This window comes from Pyricularia grisea (assembly GCF_004355905.1).
Source record: "Pyricularia grisea strain NI907 chromosome V map unlocalized Pyricularia_grisea_NI907_Scaffold_10, whole genome shotgun sequence".
In the NCBI taxonomy this organism is placed as follows: Eukaryota; Fungi; Ascomycota; class Sordariomycetes; order Magnaporthales; family Pyriculariaceae; genus Pyricularia; species Pyricularia grisea.
In genome coordinates, this window is record NW_022156722.1 from 1,186,787 (window position 1) to 1,210,183 (window position 23,397).

Below are 23,397 nucleotides of genomic sequence, written 5' to 3' on the forward strand. Positions count from 1 at the left end.
ACGCTGAGCAAATAGCCCCTGGTAATGAAACTGACATGTTAATCTCTGCCAATTACTCACCTCACTCACAAACATGGAGTTATTGCAGGGCTTACCATGACGCAACGTGGTGTTTTAATGTGACATCGTGGTGTTCGTTAACAAAATCAAAATCACAGTTAATGGTTTTTATTATGATTATCCGGTGCTGCATGAAAGGTTAAAAGTTCGCTCCAACCCGAAATCCACTATCGTAACAAGATCCACTGCCCCCGGAACAATGACGTACTTGGTACATACTTTGGATTATTTAATTTTTCAATGACTTGTGCATAATACTCCCCCTTAAAACCCGCCACGAACATGTTGATGAGATTACTGCCTAATTGACAGCTGACCGGCGGATCTTCCAGTGTAAACCCAACCTGGTTGCACTTCACGACGATTTAGTCTGGATATGGGACGAACTAAAATACATGGGCTAGCCACGCTTAAATGCCCACTCGAATCGCGGGCCGCTGTAAATGTGTTTTCTCTTTTCTCTCTCTCTCTCTCTCTCTCTCTCTCTCTCTCTCTCTCTCTCTCTCTCTCTCTCTCTCTCTCTTTCTTTCGGGAGAATGTGGATCAACGGTGGCATTTTGGATGTTGATCAGCGGCCAACCATCGTTTAGTCGCCAATCAAACCCAAATGGCGATGGCCCGGATATGAACATATCATGTACGTAGTGATGAGAGGCGATGGTGTGCCTGTCCTTGGCCTCAAAAGATTCAGCAATGTCACATCTATATTCGGGATCACGTCATTCATATAGTGTTTGGCAATGGCCAGCACCGCCTTTTCGCATCCGTTTCTTCGACCAACAACGCGTGTAGACTGCAGCAAAACCACGAGTCATACTGTGATAGCATTCAGGGTTCCCTTGCTAAAAAAAAAACACGAGGCTCCGGAGAACAACCCTTTTCAGTACATGGCATAACCACCGCTCGCCGAGATAGTCTGCCCCGAGACCCACCCCGCGCCCTCTCCACACAGCCACGTGACGACCCTGGCGACCTCATCTACCCTCCCCGTCCTCTTCTCGACTGGCGTGCGCATCCGCTGCGACTTGACTAGCTCCTGCGGGATTAAGTCCAACATCTCGCTCTCCACGGGTCCCGGCGCCACGCAGTTGACCGTGGTGCCGTCGCCACCCAGCTCCGCCGCCCACACCCTCGTCAACCCCTCCAGCGCTGCCTTGGACGAGCAGTACAGCGACAGCGAAGGGTAACCGGCCCTCGCGCCGACAGACGACACGTTGACGATGCGCGACCGCGGGTTCAGGTGCGGCAGCACCGCCTGCGTCACCAGCAAGGGGCCCCGCACGTTGAGCCCGTACGTGGCTTCGTAGTCGGCGGCGGTTATCTGCGACAGCGGGATCGGCTTGGACATGCCGGCGTTGTTGACCAGGATGTCGAGCCTGAAGGAGTCGCCGCCATGCTGCGCTTTGATGTCGCCCAGGAGCGTCGAGGCGCCGTCTGGGCTGGAGAGGTCGGCGCGGAAGATGGATGTGCTGGGCTTGTGGGGTAGGGAGGCGATCTCGGCACAGATGGCTTCGACTTTGGGTTGACTGGATGGGGATGCATAGTGTAGGATTACGGCGGCGCCCTGTCGCGCCAGGTCGAGGGCGATCCCGGCGCCGATGCCACGGGAGGCGCCGGTGACGAGGGCCGTCTTGCCCGCGAGGGGTAAGGCGCTGTTGTGTGTCTGTGAGGATGACATTGATGCAGATGGGATTTTGGTGTGTGGTGTACTGGTGTGCCGGGAGATGCGATAGATCATAGGCCAGTCTTCAACGTTGATCTTCCCACGACAATTTGACCGTTGCCGCGGGAAGTCGCCGGGCCTTTATAGCAAAAACATTGTAGAGGTAGGGCTGGCGTCATGCTCATATTGATCGGGTTATACCCCGTCTCTCGATCGACATATATGTGGCGGTTATCACGTCCATTTCATCGGAGTTATTCTGGTTGGTCGGGGTTTATGTAGGTATAAATCAAGGAATTGAGGCAATTGATGTCAGCGAGCGCAACTCGGTTGTACAGAGAGATGCATTCAGCAACCAAGGTCAGCTTTATCTCCGAACGCCGATGCATCCATCATCTTTAAAGGGTTAGGGTCTTGTTTCGAATGGCCTGGAGTTCGGTAGTCGGCCTGTCGGTCGGTCAGGGGCAAAAGGCACAGTTGGCTTGGCGGTGGAGGTCAGCTCTCCCCGTTTACGCTGCTAAAATTTGGGATGGATGACTTGGGGTGCGGGCCGATGTCGCGATCATAACCTCACAGCCAAAACATAGCACGTGCTACCCGCAGAACTCAAAATGGTGACGTTTCGCAACGCCCCCGTTGGAAGCGGCCGGTGCGACGGTTGATTGTTGGCGTGTCACCGGATGCAATCCATTGACTGGTGCTGCATTCTCAAGCTTGTGATTACTTTTCTTCTCTTCTTTTATCTTTCGGATTTGTCCCAACCTTTTTTTTTTCTTTTCTTTCTCTTCAAAATGTCAACCAAACCCAACAGACCCCGAGGATCATCCATAGTCTACCCTGCATTGGGAATCACAGAAATGATGCCTGAGTCATCAGAGAACGGTGATCGACAACAGCCCAGCGCCGAAACGCCTCTGCTTGGAAACAGAGCATCATCACCAAACGGCAATTACGATAGCACAGGAGGCGTTGGTGGCACCATTAGCCAGGAACACGACCCAGAGCTGCGCCCGGTCGCGTTTGTTCACAAGTTTGGGACAAAGGAAGCTTTTGCCATTATTGTGTCGATTGTAGTCGGCAGCGGCATCTTTACTTCGCCAGGAGCAATCGACGCCAATGTCCCGTCACCGGGCGTTGCATTGTCAGTATGGCTAGTGGGTGGTCTGCTGGCGTGGACTGGGGCCAGCACCCTCGCTGAGCTAGGAACAGCCATTCCCGGAGAAGGTATGTTTTCTGGCTCCAGTGAGAGATAGTTCATCCCAGGGATTTATGCTGACACGTTTCTGAAATCGTTCCACTCACTCCATCCAGGTGGTGTTCAGGCCTACCTCAGCTACATCTTTGGTGACCTCTTCGGTCACCTTGCCGCCTGGACCTGGATCTTTGGCGTTATGCCCGTGACGCTGGCCATTCTCTGCATCGTCTTCATCTCAAATATCCTGGCCGCATTCAACCTGACAGAGACGCATAACAGCGACATCACAAAGATATTCGCCTTCCTCCTGGCCACCGTGACCTGTGCGAGCACATTGTTGGGTTCGGCGCGGATCAACAAGCTCAACTCTTTCTTCGTCGCCGTTAAGCTGCTGACAGTGACTTTTGTTGTCACTGCCGCCGCGACGGTGGTGTTACTTGTCTTGATCGAGCCGAGCAAGAACGAGACCGTCGGAGGCCAGGACTGGAGCAAGAGGAACTGGTTTGCGACTCGCAACTCTCCGTCCACCGAGTGGGATCAGCTTGGTACCTGGGAGGTTTTCGGTCGTTTCTCTGCTGCCCTGTACGCAGCACTTTGGGGTTATTGCGGGTGGGACAAGGCTGTCTACGTCTCGTCGGACCTGAAGAACCCGTCCAAACAGCTGCCGAGGGCTATCAACACTGCTCTACCGACTATAATCTTGTGCTTCGTAGCAGCAAATGCGGCATACTACGTTTTGCTCCCATGGGTTGTCGTGCCGACCAGTGATACCGTGGCAGTGGTAAGTAATCGCCGGGATCCCTAGCAGTGCAATGGGTCGTAAAGCTTTGACAGCATGACCACTAACAAACAACAGGATGCATTCTCTCGACTTCTCGGCCCATGGGCAGGATTCGCCTCGACAATTCTCGTCTGCACCATAATACTAGGCTCACTTGTCGGAAACACATTCATCACCATCAAGATGACCCTGGCAGCCGCCAACAGGGGCTACCTACCACAAGCGTGCGGTGCGGTCGAAGGCGAAGATCCAGTCGTGGCAACGGTCATGGCGCTGGTCCTGTCCGCGGTGTACATCGCCGGCGGCTCGTTCCGCTTCCTCGTCCTCTTCAACGGCCTGGCCGAGTACAGCTTCTTCTTCCTTGCGGCCGTCGGCGCCCTTGTGCTGCGGAAGCGCGAGCCGGATCTGGAGAGGCCGTACAAGACTTGGATCGCCGGGCCCGTCGTGTTTGCCGTGGTCAGTGGGTTCGTCGTCGTGAGGGGCGCCATCTTTGCACCGGTTCAGGCCGTTTGTCTGGTTGTTCTCTGGGGGATTTCGACCGTGGTCAGGCTTTATTGGACGCACCAATAGTAACGGCGATTTAATATATCCCGCTCTTATATCCTGCTCCAACACGCCGTTCTATTCTTCTTCTCGTCTTGCTCCATTTTATGTTTTGCATGGCCGAAACGCACCCATATGATCTCCTCTCGTCTGCTCATATCGATGCTTTTCTTTACCTTTCATAAGCATGAGATGGTGTAAAGCAACTGTCATGTGGTTAAACCTAGGATATGATGCGAGCCTCGACAAGTCACTTCAGCACGATTTATACTTTTAGGGAGACGAGAGTTGGAAAGTCGACTGTTCCACGTTAAACGTTATCATAGCTCAGACCAGCCTCAAATCAAGAGGGAAAAACCTGAACCGTAACCCCGAAGCGCCAGCTCCCAGTTCGAAAAGGCCGAACGTCAGAGTCCATCCATGGCGGGGATAAAAATGCCCTCCTAGTCCAGAAAGTAGAAAAAACCCATCGTGGTGAGTAAAAGCCCAAAGCTCGAGCTTTGAAACCTTTCTCTGATGGGATCCCAGATACCCGCCTAGGCCACTGCCCCCAAAGAAGACCCGTTCTCAGCCGCACATGCTTACACCTCTCTACGCGGCGCTGTTGGCTGCGCCGTTCATGTTGCAGATGCATGGGTTGTCTCTGTACGCCCAAAGTTTGGGGGAATGGTTAGCAAAACTGCCTTTTTTTTTGCTGATCATTTATCGAACGAGGGAGGACACATACCCAAGGGTGCAGAAGCCATTGGCTTTCTCGGTATTCAGCTGCTTCTGGCACTCCTTGCGGCAATTGGTCTGGGACCCGCAGTCGATGACGCAAACCTCCTGACCCCCACTGTAATTTCACAAATCCCGCTTGTTAGCCAGCCATATCTTTAGTCGTGGTCAAAAGTCGATGCTGCACCGGCGGGGGGGGGGGGGGGGGGGGGGGTTCCACGTACTATTTGAGGCAGCGGTTAAGCAAGTCGGAGCTGGCTGTGCATCCCTTGCGCTTGGTGTCGCTGCAAAGCTCCTCGGAGACAGGGAGAACTGCCGTGGCCTGTGCCGCGACGACGGCGAAGGCGACGATGGAGAAGATGGAGAACTGCATATTGATTGTTGGTTGGTTGATTCGGTGAGATCCCAAATGATAGTGATTGATGATGGAGATGTAGGCTGGTCTGTCTTGGAGACAAAAAGAGTGAATAAAAGGTCAGTAAGTGAAGGAATCAGTAAAGAATGTGGTGAGGAATGGAAAAGACCGGTCTCTGAGTGAGTGAATGAATGTGGTGGTGGTGGTAGAGAACAAAAAAATAAATGAGATTTGTCCGTCGAGATCTCGAAGCATTTATACAGTTTCCCTCTCCCGAGTCTTTACAGGCCAAAAGGAGTTATCAACGCCTATACTAGGCCTCTACAGGGCATTGCCTTGAAACCAAAAATATCCGAAATGTACGGGTTTAGCAACGTCAAACTTCCCACCTGAAGCTCACAGGTCTGGAAACAATCAATAATTGTCCATGATCGTCACTAAGCTCTCGTTTTACATGATTCAGCCACGGGCTGTCAGTCATATTATTAACCACATATAGTTCAAACCTCACGCTGGAGGGCAAAAAAAGAAGCTGACTCAAAATGATGTTTCAACTTCGGGGGCTCAATCCCGTCGGACGTGGTTTCTGAACAAAAATCCCATAATGAGTCTGACAGCCTGAGTGATGTGCTACGAACCAAACTTTTTTTTTCAAAAGAGTGATATTCCCTTTTTGGAAGCGAAGAATACGAATTGTTAAAAAAACCATTAGGTGACCGGTAAATTAGATGAACTGCCAATGTCTAGAGCTTGGGTTTTCAAACAAATGATCATCCATGACTCTTCACGTCCGACGGTCCGAGTCTTTCCTAGGGATATTTTGCGTTGAAGCTATCTTTGGAGCACTATCGCACGAGGAAGGCCACGGTGGTCCCCTATTTACTGTGTGAATAACGTAGTCACGATTCGTTTCGGCAGTTGGCTGTTGTCACTGGCTCTTGTAAAAAGTGGATTTCAAAGTTGTTTACTATAATCCGATTGGACTTGCACAATTAAATTTGGCAACCGAGTAACGTGATTGAGATGACACTCATGCCAAGTCTTAATGGAGAAAATCGAATATTTTAATCATTTTAAAGCGGGTAGAATTGATTTAACCTTTTGCTGGTTTCGGATTCTGCTTCACTTTCGTAAGTATATAGGATAGAAGTCCTGCCAGATCGACATCTGGGGTTTATATGCCGGTATAACTCTCGCCCGATTAGGAATACTATCCGAAATGATTGGGGGATGATCGATCTGACAACTTAAAAAAGGAACACGAGAAGCTGATGGGCAGAGGCTATAGCTCCTGAGCTTGTTTATTATGTTGCAGAGGATATCGGTCGGCTTGATATTCTTATCTCAGCCAGCTTTTTACTGGATTGATCAAAAATACTATCTATATTTGCATTTCCTTTTTCAAACCTCAAGTCAGACTGATCGTATGCAACAAACATCCCCAGTTGTTCCATACAAGTAGCTCACAGAGTCCTAACAGTACCTCAAGCACGTATATAGGTTGTAAAACGCCAAGGATGATTTGATTGTCAGGAAGTCATGTCTATTACTTAGTTCAGCTCGGGCCACATGGTCTCTAAGCACCCTCTAAAAATGTCCGGGGCCATGACCCATCAAGTTTAGTAGTATGTGCAACAGAGCTGCTCTGTTATTTCCAGTTTCGACCCCAACACGACCCTGACTGCTGACGCGTGCAGTTCATCTCAAGACCTGGGCTGTGCGTTTTAGAATAGACCGAGCGGCCTCTTTGATGACAGCCTCCTCTGCATCACCCTGGGAAGGCAACAGGGATTTATACGGGGATGAAGACGGCATGACATACTAAGTAGCATAATTGATCTTCGTCATGACTCTTGACCAAATCCTTGGGGGCGGGAAATGATCCAATGTCAAATGGAAGATGAAACAAAATAGGGCCAAAGGCTCCTGTAGATCCCTTTCAGAGCATGACAAAGCTCAGCTTCCCCGATTCACCTCTCAACCAACGCGAGGTGTAAAGAAACATACCAAGTGTGTAGCAATGTCATTTCAGATCTGCCGACTTCATATCGCGACCTTGGTCACAAAACTGCTTCTGTTTGGCAACAAGATCAAAGTGAATTAAGATCATTTCTAGTAGGATCCAAATTAGCATACTAAAAATATTATAATATGGATCAAATTCAAAGGTTGATTCGGATGCGAGTCATCGTTGGGGCAACATCGACATCTATAAACCTATATAAACTTTCATTCACTGCATAAATGGACCCCAAAACCAGGAACAATGTGGGGACGTTTTGAATCTCCAGACTACCCCCGTAAATTCTGTCAAAATGCGACCCGTAGAAAGAAAGTATACGCGTTCAGGTGATTCTTCCATCCCAAGGCGGGATGGATCTAACAAATCTACACGTCAACCATGTGCTTCGGGAATGGATTCCGATCGGAGATGAGAGTCCCAACTGAACGGGTTAGTCGGCGACCTATAGATCTATATATGGATATGTATAATGCAGTGTAAAGATCGTCGTGACATCTGGCTTAATGGGGGAATTTTGGCACAAGATTGGGAACCAAGATGTACATCAGCCAAGATGCATAGCCTCACATAAGCTTAGGTACTAAGGTTTATTTTTGGGAGTCCCAGCGAGTGGCTTTTTGCTGTTGAAACTGAAAGTAATGTGGTAACAAAGGTACTTGGGTTGGGGTCCTTGTTCACGGGGGCCGCGGACCTGAAGCCGCCGGTCATGGAAATCACAGCTTTGTCAGGCACTCGAGCAAAAGGTGTGCAAGATCGGCGACTTCAAGATGCTTCAATGTGCAGAGTACATCCTCAACCGCTTTCATCTTTTGGGAATCGAGATTTCGAAGAAGAAAAAAAAGGCAGCGTGTTCATCGTGCTATGGTTTCGGTCACTCAATTGCAATCTACCTGCAGTCGTAACGGGAAGCTATTTGCGGCAGTAGTGCCTGTTTCCAATCCTAAACTAGCAGCTGCCCCAGGTCTCAAACTAGTGGACCCCAAAGATCACACCCGGAGGCAAGCCTCCTCCAGGGTGTTAATGCAATCAAAGATGCAGCCAAAGTGGGTATCAAATCAAGCGGTACAGCAAGTGATCAAATTTGCAAGTTTTCTCTCTCGAAAAATCTTCCATCTGCTTTAAAAACACGCCAGAAGCACATTATCTCATGCATCATAACTACAAAAAAAAGGAGCATAGCGAATATGATTGAAGGTATGTATTCTTGCTATAGTCATTCTGGTTCGTAAAGTCATTATTTCCAAGACAGTTGAGCTTTGCGCAGGTCTTTCAGTCACTGTGTTTTTGACACCACTTGACTGCTTCGACAGAAAACAAGGGTAAAGGCCATCAAAATATTGGTCTCATAGCAAATCTCATCAAAATATCCTGCGAAATGTGCAGGTTCGGCCCTTGAAGGCTCGTTTATTGCTCTAAGATGACAAAAGAAAAAGAGTCGTCAAAGGAGGGGGAAAAAAAAGGAGAAGGCAACATCCCGATCGCTAGATCTCCCCGCCCGCATCAACCATGCAAGCCTCTTGTTGTTGCAACCAAAGATCCTTGAGCAGGGCGGCGTTCTTTTTGACTAGACAATCTGCGTCGTGCCGTATTTTGTTGTGGTCCGAGAATATTCGGTTTGCAAAGAATGGCGAAGTACCGGGTGTTTGACGCGAGAGAAAAGGCGAGACCTCGATTCGTCCACAGGATGCCGCGAGTTCAGGTGTCAAGCCGTGCGCTATGTCTGCTGAACGAAAGCCAGACAATGATTAGACTTGGCCGCGTCAAGAGGTGATTGCCGATCATCTCGATGGAGTTCATTCTAATCTGGGCCTTTCTCTTCTTGAAATTTTTCTTTTCTTTTCTGCTTTTGTTTTGTTCTTTGCTCTCGAGCGAAACGGATGCCTCCTTGTCTATTTACTCTGCTTCATCCCAAAAAAAANAAAAAAAAAAAAAAAAAAAAAACTCACCTGATCTGCTGAGATAAATCGACAAGAGCTCATCAAGAGCCGCAAAACGCCCGGCGTCTGACTGGGATCCACCCGGACTGTGCCTTGCTCCCGAGACCCCGACGGAGGCGCCGAGCCTGCCGACCACGACCTCAACCATCTCGTCGGCGAGGCCCAGGAACCTCAATATCCCCCTGTCGTCATCATAGGCCGGGAGGTGCATCGAGCTACTGTAGTGCGCGCGGCCTTGGGCGTCGGTCCGGATGTTTTCCGCTAGCGTGGGATGATTTATAGATCCGAGGTGGGCGTGGTTCGTGACGTTACACATGGCTAGGCGTATGACCTTGCTTATGGGCGAGCTTTGCTTATGGCGGCTTTGCAAACTGATGTTTCAGAAGCTTGCTGGGGGGGAAGAAAAAAAAAGGAAGGCGGGCGGTAAAGTAAGATACTTTGGGGAGGTAGATTGGCTGCCCGCCTGCATCCAGAATTAAGGGGGTGGTGACTCGAGGTTGGGAAAAAAAAATCAAGGGTGTGCAAAGCTCGTATACTATTATGTAGTAGTGATATGGGCAAAACAATTAAACTCGAGAAAATCGTCGCCCACGGTCTGCCGCCAAAATTGTTTCTTCTTTCCCTTCGTCTTTTTGTTTTCGTTTCCCCCTCCAGTTCCCTCGGAGTAGCATTATGGAAACTGGACCCGTCGGAATGTGTCATGGAACTGGTCTACTTATCCTGGTTTTGTTCTTTTCCCCGTCGTACCTTTTTTTTTCTCTCATTATTATTACTTGTCCGCTCGGCTTTGCTTGTCGAGTAATTTTGCCCACATTCCAGCAAAACATCAGCTCAGCTGAGCCCAGGTGGCGTAAGTACCTTAATCGGGGGCCAAGGACGGGGCCGTTTATATGTACGGCATTTTCCCTTAGTCAAATTTGCCTGCCGACCTCACTCGAACCTATTAAATGCAAGCGATGCTGGCTACAGAGAGTGGGGGACAAAAAAAAACAACCCAAAACCAAAGCTGGGCAAATAAATCATGTAGCAAAAAACTGGGGGTGACAACCAATCATGTTTGACCTCATAAGCTCAATGACTGTAAACTGAAATTATAAACAAGAAGTAAAAATAAAAATTTAAACCTCCCCTTACCCCGAAAATTACTTAGTATTTTGGACGAAACTACTAACGTTCGATTTGTTCCCTTTTCGGGGTATTTATATGAAAGTTTTGCAGTCAGAGCCCTTCATCCTCCCTCCACTTGCCGATTGATTTTTTTGGACGAAAGTGGGAATAGGGAACTAATCCATCTGCCTGGATATTAGCCAGGTCGGTCGGTGCCTAGGTAATTAGCCCATTTTGTTTGACTCGACAAAGTCGGAACCTGTGGGGAATTGATTGGCTTATCCCTGAGGCGCAGACATCAGATTACGCACAGTCATTAGATATGCAAAAACAACCAACAGCATCAAACAAGACACCCAATCACATATCCTACCTGGGATTATAGGCCAAGTAATCTTTGAGGCAAAGCAGGCACAGAATATGAGAAAAAAAAGGTAAGGCTGTGGCAGTTTTTCCAGATTGAAAGTTGTCCCCTCTCTGGAGAAGCACACCATCAGCATCCCCACCGTCACAAAATCACTACGCTATCCCATGTCGGATAGGGAATATTAATGTTCTGACCCGACAGCCCGGTAGATCTGATTCGCGTCCAAACTCGCTAAAACATTTAATAGCGTTCCTTTCATGCGGGGGCCTTTTTGTTCCGCTTTCTTGTTCCTTTGTCTTTACCGAATTGATCCTAGTGTACAAGAGCAAAAAAAGAAAATGGGTACAAGGAGGCTAATTAGCCCGCCAGTCCGGGATGCACAATCTTGAGGAAAAAGTCATCTTCACCGCGCACGATGCTCTCCTTGCCCTTGTTCTCAAACCATAGTGCGTCCTCGCCAAAGTACCCGAGTACTCCACCCTTTCCGTCGCCACGTGCCGTGATCCGATACAGCGGTCCCTTCGCGTGCACCTTTTTGCGCTCCGGGATGAACTGCAGGTCGTGCGTCGCGCACCAGTCTTCCACCTGCTGCCTGAAGCTTGCTGGCTCCGTCTTGAGCTGCGCTGTAGGCGCTGGCTGGGGATGATGTGCCTGCTTCGGCAGCGGGGTTTGTGCTCGTGATGGCGGGTCCGACCTTGGTTTACGAGTTGGGTCCTTGTTCGGGCGCGAGAGCTCTGCTGCAATACGATCGCCCAGGTCCAATCCCGAATCGACCATCTTCTGGCCTCTGAGAAACTCTGCAGTGATAGATGGACAATTTCGTATTTCAGCCGGTAGTACTGAATTCATCCACCACTCGAACCATTCGACCACTTGTATCCAGTCGACAGAGTCCGAGACCAGCCATTGGTACAGACAGTTATGCCACTTGGGGAATAGCTCAGCAACCATGATCTCAGCCAGCGCCTCCGCAGAAACGATTTGCGACCACTCAAGAACCCCGTTCAAAATGTCCATGTATGGTGCCTGGTCGGCAGGGTCAACCTCAAATTTTCTCCGCAGATAACGCGCAATACTGGGCAAAATGTGCCCCATGGCCAGCGGTCGCCACTGGTCGTTCTGATTGCTTTGCCTGAGAACATCCTTCCACGCGGCCAATCCAGGGATCACACCCTTTTCGAACTCCCATGCCTCGATCAACTGCCTAAACTTGCGCTTGACATCGGCAACCAGACCCGAAGAGCTCTTCGGGTCGAGGTGATGGGCTGGAAGGTACTGCAGCCAAGGGAAAATCCACATGTGCGGTTTGTTGTGATGTTTTCTCCTTTTCTTGGGCTCCCATTTGGCAACCGCGTCTTCAAGTTTGCGTACAATGTCTTGTTCCAGGAGTTGTTTGCGGATGAAGTCAGGGAGCACGGGAAGCCAGGTCTTCCACAAGTTGAGCAGACGGTCTGTATCGTGTACATCCCAAGCGCGAACAGCGCGGGCTGCGTGTGGCAGCCAGATCTTGTAGATCATAGTTTCGTAAGGTGATGCGTTGGGCTTGCGGCGGTGGTGGCGAAGGGCTTCGGATGTGAATTGTTGTGGTTTTGTCTTTTGCGATTGGCTAATGCCAAGTAGAGATGAGAGGTCGACGAGGTCCTTCACTATATTCTCCCTGTCGTCCTCGAGCAGATCCCAGGACTGCAAGACTTCAGTAAACACAGGATGTAGCGCAGCAACGGCGATGGCGCGGATTTCTTCGCCGGACGAGTCTTGCCCTGCTCCTGCCATGGCTGATGAGGTCTCTTTCAGTATTGAAATGACAAGATCCCAGCGCCGTTGCGCATCATCAACGCCCTTGTCAGCCAAAGACAATCGTCCCAACTGTTCCACTGTCGAACGGTGTGCTGCCAAGCCTGCTTCTAATTCAGCTAGCTCCTGCATTTCCTGTTGCAGTTGTAACTCTGCGTACGCCTTGCGCTGCTGAAGGCTTTGCCATTCTTCCAATATTGCCATAAAGTCATTCTGTGCGCGCCGTGCCAGTTTCCTCGATTCTGCCTGATCCGATGTCTCCGGGATAGCAGATGCACCTGTTGGTGTCATTAGACCCGATGAGGTGGTGAGCATCTTTTTACCCGGACCGGTCAGGTCTAGAATCGGCGTGAATGCATCCGGGATATTGAGACCAGGTGCGGCCTTCTTGATCTCATCCATGGTGAGGTATTTTTGTTTGGGCCGTCTGGGTGTGCTAGTACCACTGGCAGGAGTACTGGCGCCCCCGCCTGCGAGTGCTTTCTTCTTCCTTGCAGCCTTGCGCTTCTTCTCTTCTTCGTCCGAGTCGACAACAACCTCACCGCGCATTCTGGCCTGGCGTTTCTCTTCTTGCCGTTCTGTTTCGGTCTTCTCCCTTACAACACCAAGACCTGCTCTTTGGGGTCGCAAGTTGGCCTCGATAATGACGTTACGACCTTGTCCCTCCGCGCCAAGACCGGTGCCTTCTGTGTAACCCATCTTGGCCATCATCCTCGCGCCAAAAGAGTTGGGATTTGGCCCGCTGGCGGCTCCTTTCTTCCCTTTGCCAGCCCGCGCGCTGGAGAAAGCGCTCGGGCGGGCGATCGGAGTCGCGGGTGCATCATCGTCGTCGTCGCGTGGCTTAAGCTCGGGGATGAAGGAAGAGGTCGGCACAAAACCTCGGCCTAGTGGCGTGTCGGCAGAAGATGTGGACTTTTTGAAAAGGTTTCCGAATTTTTGCGAGCTCCGGCTTCCAGCTGCCCAGGTGGTATCTTGCGCAACCTTTTGCGCCGCGGCGCCAAAACCTAAGCCTCGCATCGGCGGACCGTCCTCTTCCTCATCTGCTTCTTCTTCGCTTGCCCTGCCACGCATGGAACCTAGCCCGGTATACCGCGGTTCATCCTCTTCATCGTCCTCGTCGTCATCGCCGCTCTTTTTGGCATCATTCGAGGACACAAAAGCAACACCCTTGTGACGTAATTTTTTATGTTTCCATCGATTCCCCGGCCCGTCGTCCTCGCTCTCGGAGCCAAAAACGCCCAGCGCGGCGCTTTCTTTTGCATCGCGTCCTGTCCTCCGCCGTTTTCGAGGGTTGTGGTCTGCGAACTCGTCGGCGTCAGGGTTCGCGTTTGGAATCTGGAACGCGTCGTCGTCCTCGTCTTCCTCGGAATCCGAGGATGAATAATGCTGAGCGGATGCCTTTAGCGTCGAAGGATCGAAAGACATGTTCTGCACGCGGTCCATTGCTCCTCCTCAAAGTGAATGGACTTTGGTCGACGTGGTTTGCGACGTGATCAATGAGAAGTCGTGCAGGGCCCCATCACTACTCAAAATGACGATGGTCAGATCCATTCAAAGTGTGGATCCTAGAGATTGGAAACAAAGTTTCCTTATCTTATCGACAAAGCTCTGAGGTACCTAAAGTAAGGTACCTCGTCGGTATGCTCATTGTCTCCATACAGTATGCTCAGCCATCAGCAATTTTCCATCAGCCACTCACCCCCACCTATGCCACTAGCCACACCTGCAGACCATGCAGCTCACCGTGGGCCCCACGTGGAGAAAGGCGGCCGCACCCGCGAGGAACTTCCAACATGACATTCACACTGTTTGCCGTTTTCCGACACGAGTCCCAGCAACCTTGCAAGCCATTATGGGTCAAGATTGAAAATCATTCATCCATGTTTTTTTTTTTTTTTTTTTTTTTTTTTTTTTTCTGGCGCTTATCATTAATCTTTTTCGCCTGTTTATGGGGCCTCTGCTTTCGTCTCACTCAACTACCTGAGCACTTCTCCATTGTCCAACCCCTTTGTGCTAGGATCTACTTTTTGCCCTGCTGGTGGAGGGTTTTCAGGTCTTGATCGCGAAGTAGTATCCACTCCCATTTCAGACCCTGCAAATTCTTTGATTTCTTTCCTTTTTGAAAGCCCGGTAGATGTTCTCATAATGTTTTCAAGTATCACTTCTTGGGCCCGCGTCGTCAATGATCCCTCCCGTCAAGTCCGACGTCCTGTTACCGGTTCCTGGTCATCTGTGCGCTGGGCTGTGCGCTGGGAATTTGACTAATCGGACTTGGGAGGGTCGGTCGCGCTAATGGCGGAAATTATTCAACGAACCCAGTCAGTTCAGACCAGTTCGCGCTAAGACTACGATTCAATACACTTGTTTATTTCTTTTTTTCTCGTAAACAGAGGGACAAACAAGACAGCAGTGCTGCTTTAGATATAATAAATATAACACATACACACACACTAGCACCATTGTCGTCATGTACGCACTTTTTCCGGAGAACTTCACCCAAAATTTAATATCACCGCACGAAATTATCTCCTTTTTTTTCAGCAAAAGCTCAAGGAGCGCCTTGGTTGCTCTCCTAGTACTACAGCATGCTTATTTTTTAGCATCTATTTTAAACCTAGACCCCAGAAGTTCATCATTACTCGTCACCCTGCTCGGTCAACCCTGCTAATACTCGGTGTACGCGGAGCCGCATTACGTACGCACTGATGAGCTTGTTTGGCCCCAGTTGTTATATGGCCAATATACGAGAAGGGGCCCAATATATCTGGATGATAATTGGCGGTTTACGTTCAGGACAAGGTCAAAGACAAATATAATTTTTGGGTGTGGTACCAGATATTTGCACACTTTGGTCACTTACTTGATCGCAACTACCGGTTTATGGGGGGGTCAAACCGTTGCAGAAACCCTGGTAATCTCCACCGTTGTATTCTATTAGCCAAGTGTCCGGGCGCTTGCATCTAATTACTACTACTATCACATTCAGATATATTATGGTGGTATTACACAAAATACTATGTTCCTTTTGGGTCCGTCTCCTGCGGTAATTGCGCTTGATTCGCTTGAAGCCATGGTTGACCCTTTGAGATCCCATAATTGGCCAATTCTCTCTGCAAGGCGGGCCACCGGTTCAAGGTACCGCCCGCGATCTACTGCACAACGGAACGTTCTTCCCCACCTTCATGGGTAAAGCTGGCACCGGGCCCCGCCAGCCGCGATCGGGTTCCTTGTCTCATCGGCCTACTATTGTAGGGTTGAGGTAATAAGCGGCCCTGGCAGGCTTTCTGACCATGCTCAGCCGCCTCCCTAAATCCCAGTTCATATATTCTCTTGGTGAAATCTCTGTACCTCGCTGCCAGCGGGAAATGCCTTTGCATATAAAAACTGCACCACGAGTCAAGTAAACTTATTACTCAGTATGTCGGCGGTCTGAGTGGAAAAGAGTGGAACTGTCTACTAACGTGTACGTACTTTTTTAAGGATCCGGAATGTGGGGGCCAAGATATCAACCCCGAACTATACTCCACAAGCTTGTCATACGTTTATTTTTATTTTATTTTTTTATTTCTTGTTATTTTTTGTTATTTTCTCACTTTTTTCTTATTTCTTTCATAGCTGCCAAGAAAGGGGTTGATATCAAATGGTAATAGGAATACTATAGAGAGCTGGAGACTGCTGGCGTAGTATCCATAGATACATGAGACGTGTGGGCTTCTGTTCTAAGGGTCAAGATACAGTAAGATGCCTGGTTTATCGATGCGGTTTACCTCGAATGAAGTTTGCCATGTTGGAAACTGGAAAATGGTGGTACACATGTACCAGACTGACTGCGGTCACGAGCAGGACCATTCGCAAATGGAACTCGTAAACAGTCCATTCTGGGAAACCTGACATGATGCATACTGCTGTGCCGCTTGGGAAAAAAAACTCGTACAGATCCTGTCTAACGATTATCGAGTTCGCAGCCGCGTGAGCCGGGCCACGCTGAGTCGTGGAGCTGTCATTTGTGGTGGTCGGTCAGCGGACGTTGCTATACCCAAATGGGACCCAATACATGCCGACAGAAGAAGTATTGCAGCTCTGGAGCCAGCAACATTGGATATTACGTTGGAATATTGACACGGGTTGCGTGTTCACCTCGTGTCATAGCGCCGCTTCACGAAGGAATCAAGGTGATAGCCAAGACTACCAGGGGCTCAACACGTATTGGGGTATCGTGAAGGGATGGCAGTACTTCGGAAGCAGTCTGGGTAAGTCGAATATCTCATTGAAAAATCTCTATAAAAGCGTCAGTCTTCGCACCTCTCAGGTCGGTAATCTTTTTGTTTGCTCATCCACCAGCTCCCGGGGTTCCATCTCATACACTCGCTCACTCTAAACACCTTTGGCAATATCACTCGTTCTTTATTGCCGCAAAGATGAAGTCATTCGTTAATTCATTCGTTCACCTTGCCCTCTGGGCAACTGCGCTCGCTACACCTTTGGTGCCCGTCTCGGTTTCACCTCATCACCATTCCAAATCGCTCTCTTCTCGCGATTCTCAGTCGCTTTCTTCTCGTGATCCCAACTCGCTCTCCCCTCGTGCGGACTGCGAGAACGGTCCCGACTCGAGAAACTGCTGGGGACAATACTCGATTGACACCGACTTTTACAAAGTCTATCCTGACACTGGAGTCACCCGGGAGTACTGGCTCACCCTCGAGGAGAAGGATGACTGCAACTATGATGGCTACACTCGCTACTGCCAGACCATCAACGGCACCTCCCCTGGCCCCCTGATCTGGGCCGACTGGGGTGACCACGTCGTCATCCATGTGACCAATAACATGCAGACCAACGGCACGGCCATTCACTGGCACGGTATTCAACAGCGCAACAGCGTTGAGTACGATGGTGTGCCTGGAGTTACCCAGTGCCCCATCGCCCCTGGCAAGACCCTCACTTACAAGTGGCACGCCACCCAGTACGGAAGCAGCTGGTACCACTCGCACTTTACCCTGCAATCCGCCAATGGCGCTATCGGCCCCTTGCTCATCAATGGTCCCGCTACTGCAAACTATGACATCGACATGGGTGTCCTCATCCTGCAGGACCTCCTTCACGAGAGTGCCTTTGTTGGCTGGGCGAATTCTGCTAGCGGCGGTATTCCTCCCGGTCCTGCAAACGCCCTGATCAACGGCACCAACACCTTTGACTGCACCGGCAGCTCGGACGCCAACTGTGTCGGTGGCGGCAAGAAGTATGAGATGGTCTTTACCCCCGGCAAGAAGCACCTGATCCGCCTCGTCAACACCGCTGCCGACGCCCACATGGAGTTCTCCATCGACGGCCACAATCTCACCGTCATTGCTGCAGACTTCGTACCCATTGTGCCCTACACTACCAAGTCTGTGAAGATCTCCATTGCTCAGCGCTACGACATCATCGTCGAGGCCAACGCCACCCCGGACAACTACTGGCTCCGCTCCGGTATCGACTGCTCGCCCGCCAGCGACGGTGACTCCCTGCGCGGAAACGCAACCGCCATCGTCCGCTACGATGCCAACAGCACTGCCGACCCGACTTCAGTCATTGACGTAACGCACAGTGGAGCATGCGACGACGAGGCTCTGTCCGACCTCGTTCCTCACCTGTCCCTCGACGTCGGCTCCATCACCGGCAACAGCACCCAGACCCTTGGATTCAGCCCCACTGGCGACAGCCTGGGCCACAACTGGTTCCAGTGGACTCTTAACAGCAGCTCTCTTGTTCTCAACTGGAGCGAGCCCGTCCTGAAGAAGTCCCTTGAGAACACCCCCATCTTCCCTACCCCGTACAACATCGTCAGGGCTGATGTAAGTTTATTCCCCTTTAGTTCCTCTCCACTTTACCCCCCCCTTTTTTTCAAAAAGAGCAAGGAGATAACTAACATAAAAAACCCACAATACAGAAGTCGTCTTCCGTCGGAAACATTACCCAGTGGTTCGGCCTCATCATTGACGGCAGCTCCCTGGCCATCCAACTCGACCACCCCATCCACGTGCACGGCCACGACTTCTGGATCCTCTCGCAGGACACCACTGCCTTCTCCAACACGACGGTCCTCAACCACAACAACCCGATCCGTCGCGACACGGCCATCCTCCCGGCCGGCGGTCACCTTGCCCTCGCCTTTGAGCTCGACAACCCGGGCTCCTGGATCGTCCACTGCCACATCGCCTGGCACGCGTCGCAGGGTCTGTCTCTCAACATTGTCGAGAGCGAGGACTCCATCTCCGTCGCTACTGCCGACCACACTATCTTCGACCAGACCTGCACCGACTGGGACGCCTTCGAGGCCAGCATGCCCTTCGCCCAGGAGGACTCTGGTATCTAAACCGGGGGTATCACAGATTGACCCCGTACTGACCCAGTTGGTTCTCACCAACTAACAGTGAGGGGTTTTACCCTCTTCGACTTTGCAACAATTCTTGTTTTTTTTCTTTTTCAGTATTGTTTTGTTTGCATTTAACGGTTCCTATGAAGATATTTTACGGACGGCTTTTCTTTTTTACCTGGTCCTCCAGGTGAGGAGGTGCCATGTACTCTGACCCATGGGCCCTCTCCTCAACCTGGACGTCCATTCTCCTTGGTTCTGCTATTTCTCTCATGTTTCATCTTACCTTCTTGATATAGTCAGACACATCATGACTCTTAGTGTCTGATTTCCTTTTTGAATAAATGATTTGGTTGCAAATTTTCTCTTTGCGCATGATATGTTTGGTGATGATGCTCTTGTTGATGTAACTACATGCTAGTATCAGTATTATGAGATACTCTTTGCCCCTTTTGAAGGCTAACATGGGTACAAAACCACTCAAATCTGTGTCAATCCGCACTCTGAGTGGATTGGACCACCCGGTAGATGTTTAGTTTGATTACAAGCCTGAATTGCTCGAGGAGTTCGTGACACCAAAATTGAACTGAAGTCCAATGTAGTGAAGAAAGTTAGGTGTTCCCTTTGAAGGCGAGACTAATTGACATCTTAGGAATCAAAAGCTAATTGCGCACAACATGCAGCATAGCAACGGCGGAAAAAAAGGGGACACTATGTCATTGAATGGTACGAGTTATATCCCCCAATCAGTTGACTTTTCAGCCACTACTACCCAACTGTTACTCTTCCATGGCTTAACAAGTAGCTATGGGGTAAAACAATCAAAGAAACATAGCAAACAAATAATCTTAATACGAGTAAAGATAAGGAACGAGAGTAGACCAGCTCCCTACAATTATGAGACAAAAGCCTTGTGAGCCAGACAATCAGCGGGAAATATTCAAAAAGAATAGATGCTCAGAGGCTTTGTAAAATATGGGAAGTATGAGAACAATTGAAAGGATCCAGGAGTCACATTCCGAATTCCTTCCTGCAGCTGCCGCTCGCTTCTAGACCTTGTCCTAGCTCACTGGGGCTGGCCTCCTTCAATACCAAAGACTGCATTGCTCATAGAGCGTCGACCACCTGTCCAGCCGGTGGGTCTCGCTGTTCCTCAGCCAAGACACCGGATCTCTGCTCTGCAGCCTTCCCACCGGGGCGATCCTCTCCCAGATGCGCTGTGGGACCCGTGCCTGCTGCGGCCGGCGGTGATGCATCGTCATTGGAAGCGGCGCTCCTTTGGAGCACGTGATGGCTTTCCAGTGCCAGATCGCAGCAGTTGTTGGGAAGGACGAATGCAGAAGTTCGGCTGTCTGATGGGCAGGGCTTTGATTTCTGAACGGTTCAGCGGTCTGACAGGAACTTGGGACCGCTTGTCGACTTTTTGTTGAGGGGGATGAAAGTGCAGGATGTGCACTTAGAAGCGTTGAGCTTGTGATGGGAAATGAAAGAGATACTTGTGACTAGCTCGAGATATCACTGCTTTTCATGTATGGAAACCCAAAAAGAGAATTTCTGCTCTTGTGGCGAGAAACATATTTTATACTGAAATAAAAGATATCGACTTGCCAGGTATAAACTACAACTGTCCCCTTCTTTTGTCCCTAACAACATCTCTAGAAACCTTCAGGTATGAAATATCTACGAAAGTGCAGGCGCCTTCTGGTTGTGATCAACACCTACTTCTGCCCTGCATCTTCCAAAGGCACACAAAGACGTAGCGAAATGTAGGTTTTGTGCTTTGCTTTGTATCTAATCTTTGAGTATATAAGACAATAACCCATTGCCAACAAGCATGTGGAGAAATGTCTAGGGCGGGACGATGCAGCCTAGCGGGGAGATGGTTTTGTTGCTCCAAACCAGCAGCCAGATGGATACCTCCCTCCATTGTGCCTAGCCGTATAGCGTAGTTGTCGGTCATTGGTTCATATTAGACAACAAACGTGCATACTATCTACACCATCGCGGCTACCAACTGCATGTGGATCTTGGGAAGCAGGGACTTGAGTCGCATGCTTACAAGGGGTTCCTAGGCCTTCCCGCGCATCTCTCTGAGAAGACGTCAAAGAAGGAAGAAGAAAAAAAAAAGGAGAGATTCAACCAAAGTCGGCGGAGCAGAGAAATACTGTCCCTTCTTGTGGGCTGGCACATGCATAAGGCGACATTTTAGGCACGTCAAGGAAATGTAGTGAAAATCTAAAGTGCCAAGTGCCGTTTGCCAAGAATGGCCAGAATCCCACGGTGCGCAAGCACGGGAAACTAAGAATGCCAAGCGGACATATCTACCACGTAGAAGCCTAGGAAACTAGTTCTAGAAACTAAAAAAGCTGTCGCAAATGGATCCATACAGATACAGCAGAGTTTTAGCATCTTTTTTTCTTTTTTCTTTTTTTTTTTTTTTTTTTCTTTCCCTCGATTGCTAGCGCTTGGGGCTGAAGTGCGGAGAGGCCTGACGGGGAACACCTCGGAAACCGTATTCAAGTTGGATTGGAGAACAAGAAACGAAAAAAAAAGGAAGGCCGGCCGTTTAATTAGCTTCGGCATCCACTCTTCTTCTTTCCTAAACGGGTGAGTTACTCCGCCCGAAGAACCAACTATGCGTTACAGTCGGACCGTTGTGGCGAGCCTGTTCGGGCAAGAGGACGAACAAAATTCCAAGACGAGCCACAGAGGGAGGGAGAGCAAAAAACAAAAAAACAAAAAGAAAGAAGCAAGAAAGAACAAAAAAAAGAAAGCAAATGACGTCCGTCTGGCAAAACGGTGGCGTGGCGCGCGTGCTGTGGCGGCTGAGCATAAGCCGTCGCAAAACCAACACCTGACCAATTGATTGATAGACATCGGCAGTCAATTTCAACGTGCAGAACATAAGGGCAGGAAGAAACCAAAGAGCCGAAGATGCGATGAGCCGAATGTGTGGTGCAGTAGTACTTTCTCATACCGGGCTGAATCCGAGCCGTATTTTCTTGTTTTCCTGTACAGTATGTTCGAATGTGACACGCGATGTTGGTTGCAAATTGAGGGGGTATGGTGGTTTAAGTGCGTGCAGCCAATTGGGTAGACAAAAAGGATCTGCGAAGTTAGGTAAGGCAAGGTCAACTAGGCTAGGTGTTTTACGAAAAAAAAAGAGAATATTGGCGGGGAAAAACCCCGGTGGGAGAAAAAAAAAAAACAGATCGGCGAAACGGGTGTGTATAGTGTCGTCATGTATGCGACTGTCGCGTACCACAAAGCGGCGCAAATGTTTGAACTGGGTGAGCTGAGACAAAGCACTACACGTTTTGTAACTCCCGGTGTTGTGCACGAATACCCAACTGCCTGGATTTTGGGGGAGTTTATCAAGGATAAAAGGACGAAAAATAACAGGAAGACGAAAAATAAAGAGGCCACAATTGATGACATTTCGCGTCCTCGGAAAAATGACGCGTCATTTTTAGACTGGTTGTTATCTGTTCGCCATCTACCTACTCATCTATCTTGACCATTATTCAATCCCTTTGGGAGGGAGGGTGGAGTGTTGGATAAGGGTTGCTAGCATCACAAACATGGACCAATTACGGTGACACCGACTAAAAGAGAAATAAATTTAAACAGACAGCTCGCAAAGGGGTGGGAGTCCCCGCCGAACCGGAAAGCCGTTCGGTGGGATCTGGGAACATGCCTGCAGGCTGATAACATTCCCGGGCCGCGATAAAGTGTATGGCTGGCTGGTCGGGCTGTGAAGAAGAAAATAGGTAGATAATGAACCATTTTGGAACTTGTTTAGGTAGGGTAACCAAGGGTACCTCTTTTTTTTCAGACTTAGCGTGTATGGAGTTCCTAAGCAATTTATTGTTTGCGGGGTGAAGAAACTGGGTCTTGGCGGGGGGATCACCTTGAGAAGTGGCCTTGCTGACTCGTGAGAAATAAATGATACGGAACACGGAGTCGCAATATCGTGGCAAATTTAATTTATCTCTCTTTTTTGATACCACATCCAATCTCAAGATCCTTTGTCGCTTCGAGAGAACTCACCTCGTTTGATGATACTGGAGCCATGGTTTTGAGCACGCGATACTTTGTCGTTCGCTTTGACATTTTCAGTGGAGAAACAAGATAACTTTTTTCTTCTTTTTTTCAGGCTTCACGTGCAGCCAAGACGGCAAATGGTCAAGTCCAAGAGATCCCATCTGGCCAAGAGCTGCGGCTCACCAGGAGGAAGAAGGCAAGCGAGCAGCTTCCATACTTGGCAGACGGGACAAGAAGAAACCCCTGTAACCCCTCTTATGCCCCTATCCAATGATTACCACCGGTGAGTTTCTAGACCAATTCCAAATGGAGACAATGGGAGGGGAAACAAAAGCGAAGGGGGGGCAAAAAAATAAAAGGGACAGAATGGGAAGAGTAAGCACACCGAAAAAAAAACAGGGCCAAAGCCACAGACGTACATTTTGCATATTCGTAGTACTACCTTGTTACGTCTTA

At 49.7% G+C, this 23,397-nt stretch overlaps 6 protein-coding genes across 6 annotated transcripts; 2 read left to right on the forward strand and 4 right to left on the reverse strand.

Moving 5' to 3' along the window:
- Window positions 1-940: 940 nt before the first annotated feature.
- Window positions 941-1,738, reverse strand: PgNI_11867 (uncharacterized protein; the record flags this gene model as incomplete). Its single annotated transcript, XM_031131826.1, has 1 exon — window positions 941-1,738. One exon carries the CDS (start codon window positions 1,736-1,738, stop codon window positions 941-943), a length of 798 nt encoding a protein of 265 aa, XP_030976344.1.
- A 776-nt stretch (window positions 1,739-2,514) lies between these two features.
- On the forward strand, window positions 2,515-4,269 carry PgNI_11868 (uncharacterized protein; the record flags this gene model as incomplete). Its single annotated transcript, XM_031131827.1, has 3 exons — window positions 2,515-2,947; window positions 3,035-3,699; window positions 3,775-4,269. 3 exons carry the CDS (start codon window positions 2,515-2,517, stop codon window positions 4,267-4,269), a joined length of 1,593 nt encoding a protein of 530 aa, XP_030976338.1.
- Window positions 4,270-4,833: 564 nt separating this feature from the next.
- Window positions 4,834-5,332, reverse strand: PgNI_11869 (uncharacterized protein; the record flags this gene model as incomplete). Its single annotated transcript, XM_031131828.1, has 3 exons — window positions 4,834-4,885; window positions 4,970-5,077; window positions 5,184-5,332. The coding sequence occupies 3 exons, from the start codon at window positions 5,330-5,332 to the stop codon at window positions 4,834-4,836; spliced, it is 309 nt and encodes a 102-aa protein (XP_030976337.1).
- Window positions 5,333-8,511: 3,179 nt separating this feature from the next.
- On the reverse strand, window positions 8,512-10,336 carry PgNI_11870 (uncharacterized protein). The gene is made up of 2 exons (XM_031131829.1): window positions 9,284-10,336; window positions 8,512-9,057 (listed from the first exon to the last, which is right to left on the reverse strand). The coding sequence occupies exons 1-2, from the start codon at window positions 9,588-9,590 to the stop codon at window positions 8,819-8,821; spliced, it is 546 nt and encodes a 181-aa protein (XP_030976437.1). The 5' UTR covers window positions 9,591-10,336; the 3' UTR covers window positions 8,512-8,818.
- Window positions 10,337-11,105: 769 nt separating this feature from the next.
- On the reverse strand, window positions 11,106-13,985 carry PgNI_11871 (uncharacterized protein; the record flags this gene model as incomplete). Its single annotated transcript, XM_031131830.1, has 1 exon — window positions 11,106-13,985. One exon carries the CDS (start codon window positions 13,983-13,985, stop codon window positions 11,106-11,108), a length of 2,880 nt encoding a protein of 959 aa, XP_030976528.1.
- A 2,975-nt stretch (window positions 13,986-16,960) lies between these two features.
- Window positions 16,961-18,897, forward strand: PgNI_11872 (uncharacterized protein; the record flags this gene model as incomplete). Its single annotated transcript, XM_031131831.1, has 2 exons — window positions 16,961-18,376; window positions 18,472-18,897. 2 exons carry the CDS (start codon window positions 16,961-16,963, stop codon window positions 18,895-18,897), a joined length of 1,842 nt encoding a protein of 613 aa, XP_030976529.1.
- Between the last annotated feature and the right edge of the window lie 4,500 nt (window positions 18,898-23,397).

Excerpts from the sequence above, each read along its gene's own strand:
- PgNI_11870 (XM_031131829.1), bottom strand. The coding sequence starts at position 9,590 with ATGTGTAACGTCACGAACCACGCCCACCTCGGATCTATAAATCATCCC. Across the intron at positions 9,058-9,283 it reads GATTTATCTCAGCAGATCAG|ACATAGCGCACGGCTTGACA; the intron begins GTGAGTTTTTTT and ends TTCGTTCAGCAG.